This window comes from Thamnophis sirtalis, unplaced genomic scaffold (genome assembly GCF_051295495.1).
Source record: "Thamnophis sirtalis isolate CommonGarterSnake01/CBP01778 unplaced genomic scaffold, rThaSir2_p1.2 scaffold_6, whole genome shotgun sequence".
NCBI lineage: Eukaryota > Metazoa > Chordata > Lepidosauria > Squamata > Natricidae > Thamnophis > Thamnophis sirtalis.
In genome coordinates, this window is record NW_028261386.1 from 48,850,599 (window position 1) to 48,858,705 (window position 8,107).

The window sequence follows — 8,107 nt, forward strand, 5'->3', positions numbered from 1 at the left end:
CCCCCCAGCCTGCCGGAGCAGCCAGGTCTTTGTGGCTTTGCGGAGGGCCGGGAGAGTAGTAAGGGTCCGGATCTCCACGGGGAGCTCCAGAGGGCTGGAGCTGCAACAGAGAAGGCTCTCCCCCGGGGAGTCGCCAGCCAACATTGGCTGGCAGATGGGATCCGGAGGAGGCCTAGTCTGTGCGATCTGATCGGTCTATGGGAGGAATTGGCAGGAGGTGGTCTCTCAGGTACCCAGGTATGTGTAAGAAGGCTGGTGCAATTATGTTATATGTTTGAGAATAGCATGCACTGTGTGACTCATTGATTGAAGTGTTAGACCTGGACTTTGAAAACCTAGGTTCAGATTCACCCTCTATCTTGGAAGCCTATTGAGTGACATTGAGCCAATCAGTCTTTGCCCAACCTATTGGGGAAAATTAGAAGGAATTGCCTTGACCTTCAAGAAGCAATATGGGATATATTTCTAACAAAGCATGTCATATGTGCAAGCTAATTCTGTTTTCAGGGAAGCTTCTCATACTGCTTCATATAAGTAGGGGGTTGGACTAGAAGACCTCCAAGGTCCTTTCCAACTCTGTTATTCTATTCTAAAATTGTTCAGTGAGGAACCTTTGATAAGCATATCTTCTAAAGATATTAAAGTTCTATGAGATGAATCCACCATCTTCTACTTAGAATCACTGAACAGAATAAATCTAGAGAACATATTTAGTTAATAACAAATTAGCAGTCAGAAATTATTTATTTATTTATTCCTCTCTATGAAACTCAATGTACAATGTCCAACTGTTTGGTTCTATTTAGTTTAGTTTTGCTTAACAGCTTTGTAACCTGTCTTGTCTGCAATGACTCACAATAATAGTTAAAAACAAAAATGTGTATCTTTGGGGCAGTATATAGGCTTGAAGTAGACATATGCACTGGTATAGCTTCTTTCCAGGTGTAGAATCCTAGTTGTAAAGCTATGTTTTTTTGCATAGCTTTATACATGTAGCTCCTATCCAAGCAGAGCACCTTATCTGAAGGGTGTTGAGGACTTGGGAGAAAAGTATTGTTTTATACCAAATGCATATTATATAAAAATATGAGTGAAATTTAATGTAGCAGCTCCTGCTAACTGCAGGAGATGCTGATTTTAAAAAAAAGGAATTGGATTTCAACAGTTCTGAAGGAAATTTCTCCCAAGCCTGTAATATCCTCCTTCTAATTTCAAGGTAAGTAATTTAGTTTCTAGGAATGGTGATATTTGTTTTTTTTTCTCCCATCCTCTAAAAAAACCCCGAAGGATAGCATTTAACAAATCACGGTCATGCTCACACACACACATTCCTACAGCAATAGCTATTTTAATATGTTTTCTTTAAATGAATTAAAATATTTTGAAGACTTACATATAGTCGGAATAGGAATCATCACTGGACTATCATTAGCAAAGTAATCTAAAAAAAGAAGAAAGTAAAGAATGTTTTAATATTCTGTGAATGACTCTGGCGGATCTCATTACACTGCTGGACACAGCAATGTTATGGTTTCAGAAGTTTTGTGTTGGTAGAATAGATGCCAATCATGCTTTTTCTTTTGAGTACCAGATCCGTAAAGTAACTATGGAACTTCATCTTTCCTAATAATTAAGCTTTAACAGTTTAGTACAGGATCTTAGATATTAGCATTGCATCTCACACAAGGTACAAGAGATATTACAACATAATTTACACTTTTTTACAGTAAGGATAATGAGAATATATCTTCTCACTTTATGTGGATTACTGTAACGCGCTCTACATGGGGCTGCCCTTGAAGAGCAGCATACAAACCCTATAAATAAATAAATAAATAAATAAAATAAATGTGTTGCACAGTAGGATCTGAAGCAGGGGTGGGTTTCTCGCCCCGTTCCAACCGGTTCGGTTGGAACGAGGCCGGCGGCGTCCTTGCGCACGCACGCAGCGTCCTTGCGCACGCACGCAGCGTCCTCACGCACGCACGCAGCGTCCTCACGCACGCGGCGCGCGCGTGCGTACTAGCATCTGCGCGATGCTCCAGCTGCTCCTGGAGGATCGCGCAGGCGCTCTATGCGTTCTGCGCATGCGTGGAAGCGCAGAATTCGTAAAAACCGGGTAAGGAGCGGGCGCGGGTGTGCAGGCGCGCGCGGGCGCGGGGGGGTGGCTTCGCCGTTCCCGGAAGTTACTTACTTCCGGGTTCGGCGACCAACCGGATCGCAGGGACCGGTGCGAACCGGTTGAAACCCACCCCTGATCTGAAGCCACCTTAGATACATTCATCCCAGTTCTTTATCAGTTTGAACTATCTCATTAATGAAGTTTATGCTTCATATAATTGTCTTATATCAGAGTTTACTCCTGTGTATAATTTGTTAGCTGCCATCCATACCTCATGCTTACAAAGGAAGATAATTGAATAATTATTAATTGCTTCAGAAATTTTCTTTTTTTTTTCAATTGTGTATGATTCTCAGATACTGCCTGGAAAAATACCTGCAATTTTCTTGACAAGCATTTTTTTGAAGTGGGTTGCCATTGTCTCCTTCATAGGGCTGAGACAAAGTGAATGGCCCAAGGTTATTCATCTAACATTGTGCCTAAAGGTAGGACTAGAACTCACAGTCTCTCTAGCCTGATGCCTTAACCACTATATCAAACTGGTTCTCATAAAATTTGAAAGATGCTCACAATCACAAACCTTAATAGGTGCTTAATCTAGTCTCAAGTGTTCATCCAGCCCAACCTTGCATGTGACTGACCTACGGAATTTTGACCAGAAGAGGACTTCCAAATTATAATTTGTAATATGACCAAAACCATGTAGAATTAAAAACCTAACCAGTTTATTAATCTTACTAAACTTAATAAAATCAAACTTAATTTTTCCAGGGCAGATGATATCCATTTTGGCTGTGCATTCCTATAGTATGCTAAAAAGGCAATGCAGCCTTCAACTCTGGAAGAGTTGGGTCTACTTATTATATAGTTTGAGATTTTAAATGGAAGTAGATACAATTATAACAAACATATTCTATTTCAAACTATACAAAACTATGCTATACTATAAAACTAAATACAGACATATTGGATTTACTGCGAACCTTTTGACAGAAACTCATTTTGAGTTTCAAAAACCATCAATCTTTGATGAATTAAGGCAAATATCAATCTTTACTTCTAAGTATTGGTTAGGGAAAGGACATGCCATTATTATGTTGCTTACCTGTTGCCACATCTTGGTCTACAGAACCATGACAGTAACAACAGTCCATGAAGATGACATAACTGAGCACGTTGAAGAGTAGACCTACGACTCCGACAATGAGAACATACAGAGCTTGTTCTGTCTTTACTGGGTTGAGAAACCTCTTCACAGCTTCAATCAGGATGCTGAACATCAAAGCAGTGGCAAAGACAGAATTGCCAAAGGCTCCTACAACATCAGCCCGCAAAAAGCCATATGTGTTGCTCTTATGCCATCGTATGCGACTGAAACGGACACCAAGCAAGCCAATAATCATGGATATCAGGTGGGAAAGGACGGCAAAGCCATCGGAGGCTAGCGCAAGAGAATTGCCCACATATGATACTGCCATTTCTACCACAAAAAGTAGAAAGGTGACAAAGGACATAAAAAGAAGTCGGCTGCTTCTTCCCGTGTAGCGTCCCATGGCTTCAATGCTCTTTGGGTTCTCTGCGTCTAGGGCAAGCACCTAAGTAGCACTCGCAAAGATTTCAGCAATTCTCTTCTTTTTATCATCTGCTGCTGGAGATGTTTAGACGTTAATTTTTATAAGACACAATAAAACAATAAATCCTGTTTCAAGGGTAATTTAGCAAGAGGTTATCTTGCAAAGACCGTTTCATAAGGCATACGTAAAACATAATGCTATCTATCTGCCTCTAAAGTCACACGCTGGTTGTTTATTCTTCATGATAGCCAAAGTACAAAACTATGGAGCCTTTTGTGTATTTCACTGGATCTAGTCTTTTAAATAACACTAGAATAAACAAGAATAGGTCTTTGGTTTCATTAGACATATAATCTTGTATTGTTGTTTTTCCTCTTTTATTTTCTTCAAATAGATGGATAGACAGATAACAAGGAAGGAAAATGTTTTACTGCAGATTCCTTCTCCATTTATTAAGAGATTCGATGCCAAATAACTACAAGGCATAAATGAAAGTGTTTTCTCACTTCTCAACTAAAGTCTGCATTATATGCTTGACATATGTAAAAGGTCAAAGATCCTTACATCAGTAACATACCCTAAGTCCATATTTCTCAAGCTTCTCAAAACTGTTACCACCATTTTTTCTAAATTAAATTTGGACATGCATTCTTCTTTCTATACACCATTACAAGGTTGAGAATACAAGTTAGTCTTGCATAAAAGCCAAAAAGGTGTCACTTGGCCAATAAAGAATTCTATTCTATTCTATTTGTATGGGAAAGATCCAGGTTCATTTTATCGTAACCTGATCCATTTTATAGGAATGTTGTGGAAATAAAATAAGAAAACCATGTTTGTCATGGTAAAAGATTATAAACAGAGCCAATTCATTGGTTTGTATGTAAAATATCCCCACTGACCAGAAACAAAAATGGGGAAATCTTCCTTTTTGAATTTTTTCTTCAAAAACAAACAAAATGCATTCTAATGCAGGTCCGTCCAGAAACTTTGAAATATTGGCTGAATAACAGAATAACAAAATTGGAAGGGACCTTGGACTCCTGTTCAAGCAGGAGATCTATATCATTTCAGATAAATGGCTGTCCAATTTCCTCTTAAAAACCTCCAGGAATGGAGCACCCACAATTTCTGAAGGCAACCGTTAATGCTGCTTCATTGCTCTGCCAGGAAATTTCTCTTTAGTTCTAGGTTGCTTCTCTCACAGATTAGTTTCTATCCATTGTTCTTTGTCCTGCCTTCAGATGCTTTGGAGAATAAGTTGACCCCTCTTTTTTGTGGCAGCCCCTTAGGTATTGGAATACTGGTATCATGTCAGACTAGTTATACTCAGTTCATGTACCATTCTTCATATATTTTAGCCCCTAGCTCCCTCCTCATCTTGTTGCTCTTCTCTGCATTCTTTCTAGTCTAAACATCTTTTGTATATCGTGATGACCAAAACTGGATGCAATATTCCAAACACAGTCTTACCAAGGCACTACAAATTGTTACTAAAACTTCAGATGATCTGGATTCTGTTTCTCTTTTAATGCAGCCTTGCACTGCATTGGCTTTTTTAGCAACTGCAGCATAGTGTTGACTCATATTTAAGTTGTTGTCTACTAGGATTCCTAGATCTCTCTCACAGTTACTGCTATTGAGCCAGGTACCCCTTTTTTTATACCTGTGCATTTGGACTTTCTTGCCTAAGTGTAACATTTTAGTTTTCTCACCACTGAATTTCATTTTGTTAGATAGGGCCTAAGGTTCAAATGTCATGGTTCTGAGTAGTGGTCCCAATCAATTCTGAATTCTCAGGCTGTAGCTTTTCTGAAAGATTTATTTTATGCAGTACATCATATCGACGTTCAGATGTGAAACCAACTCTAAATAAGATCCATGATTTAGTCTAATTAAACAAATAGACATCACCCACCGAGGCAGAGGTAGTATTCAGCAGGTTCTGACCAGTTCTGGGAAACAGGTAGCAGAAATTTTGAGTAGTTTGGAGAATCGGTAAATATCACTTCTGAGTGGCCCTGTCCCCATCTATTCCCTGCCTTTGAGTCCCAGCTGATCAGGAGGAAATGGGGATTTTGCAGTAACCTTCCCTTGGAGTGGGATGGGAATGGAAATTTTACAGTATCCTTCCCCTGCCACACCCACCAAGCCACGCTCACCAAGTCATGCCACGCCCACCAAGCCATCCACAGAACCAGTAGTAAAAACTTTTGAATCCCACCACTGTTCATAGATCATGTTAACTAATCAGATAGGTGGCAAGCTGTTCAGCTGCTCCTCCGGCTATTACTAGTGCTTGTTGAGATGACTTTGGTTTACACAGACCTTATCCCTGTTATGTCTTGCAGCAGAGGGAAATACCCCACATCCTACAGGCCCTCCTCCATGGCAACTAAGAAACGAAGAAAATGAAATTTCAGCCAAAGTCATTTTGAAAGTTGGCATCAAGTCTGTCAAGATTCTGAGTCTTGAGCCTATCTCCTGGAGTGCTGGCTATTCCTGATAGCTTGGTTGTCTGCAAACTTGATCAGTCCTCCTTCTATCCCCCTCATTTAAATCATTTATGAAGATATTGAAACTATGTTTATGAAGATATTGAGGCTGGAAAATTATGAAGCCCAGTTTATGAGGCACTAGCTAACATTAGAAGATACTATCAGTCATATTTGGAAGAATGTAGTTCTTGACTTCCAACAATTCATTTAGTGACTGTTTGAAGTTACAACATTCCAAAAGGTTACTTAGAAGTGTTTCTAACACTTAACGACTGTCACAATATCCCCATAATCATGTGATCAAAATTTGGGCACTTGGCAACCAGCAAGAATTATGATGACTACAGGATCTTGCAGTCATTTGATATCATTTGCAACTTTCTCAGCTGGCTTCCAACAAGCCAGGTCAATGGTGGAGGCCACATTTGCTCAACAACCATATGATTCACTTAACTGTAGTAATTTGCTTAACAACCATGGCAAAAAGGTAGTAAAAGCGGACATGACTCACTTAACGACTGCTTTGCTTAACCATTGAAAGTCTGATCTCAATTGTGGTCATAACGTGAGGATTACCTGCATTCCTAAAATAACCAGAAGCTTCTCACAGGAAGCAAAGATGTAAATGCATTTTAAAATATTTTTAATGGAGACTACTATGAGCTTCTATAAGCAAAAATCATTCTGAATGGATCTCTTGATTAGACCATGACAAAACTAGCACTATGATTCAGACATCTAAGTCAAACCTGTTTTAATGATTTAAACACTACTAACTGAGCCAGAACTGAATAGAAGCTGCTTGTTTAGATACAAACAATAATGCTGAAGAGCCATTGTGAAATTGTCTATATGGCAGGTTTTTTTCTGAACTCGGTTTATTAAGAGTTTAGTAACATTAACACTTCATTTTATGAATATGATAGAGATATAAAAGGAAATACTTCTGCACAAACATGTTAACTTATATATTTACTGCCACAAAATCTGACAATATTTCAATAAGATGACTTTTTAATAGCAATAGAGACATATTTTCAAGAAAAGTTTATTGTCTGCTATCACTCTTTATGAACTCCAAGATATAAAGATGGAGAACCAGGGTAAAAAAAAAAAAGCCCCCTTACCTGCATGTCTTGTTGTGCAGTTCCCAAAGACATCTTGATTGTGCAAGCAAACATTGATCCCAATAGGTCTTAGATCTATTCTTTGATGCATTAACCAGCGTCCTTAGAATGGGAATTTCTGAAGTAACAGTTAACAAGTTGAATTATAAAGCAGGAAGCCTTCTGATTAATTTTGTCCCTCTCTTACATGAAAGCAGGTTATATTGAAACCCCGCCATCTGTTTTATAGGTGAAATGTTATTTCAGACCAAATATTCCATAATCTAATAATATAAATAATGCATACTGAGTAAAAGAGTTGCCAGGGAGATAGCGCTTACAATGTGTACACAGCATTATAGCTGGGTCCAGTTTCAATATTATATCTGTGCTTAGTCAGCTTCTTGGAATTCTCTCAGACAAGGCTTCAACTATCGGCATTAACCAATTGAACTTGGCTGCTTCCATTGCTTTAAAGAAAATGTGTTGACTTTTATTTAGAGATGTGCTGTACAAGTGGGACACTCTGCTGCTTTGCATACAAAAACAGTCTCACTTAATTCCCCATATATCCAGATTCATGAAAACCTTGTTCTACTAACATAGTGCTACACATTTTTCACCCCAGCACCTTAGCTTCAAATAAACCTTATCTGAAGAGTAAGGAATTACTAGGAATCCAACTAATACAATTAGGGATAGAAAATATTTGCTTTCTTGCACACATTTCATTACCCAAACTAGGTAACATCATTAGTGCACTGATGCTATTACCTAGTTTGAGTAATGAAACATCTGCAAAAATAC

The 8,107-nt window shown here is 38.7% G+C and overlaps 1 protein-coding gene across 1 annotated transcript; it reads right to left on the bottom strand.

Moving 5' to 3' along the window:
* Positions 1-253: 253 nt before the first annotated feature.
* Positions 254-4,281, bottom strand: LOC148044968 (calcium/manganese antiporter SLC30A10-like). Its single transcript, XM_087717806.1, is given in 4 exon segments — positions 254-641; positions 643-682; positions 1,394-1,441; positions 3,228-4,281. Coding segments are annotated over 4 exon segments (588 nt in total). The 5' UTR covers positions 3,676-4,281; the 3' UTR covers positions 254-589.
* Between the last annotated feature and the right edge of the window lie 3,826 nt (positions 4,282-8,107).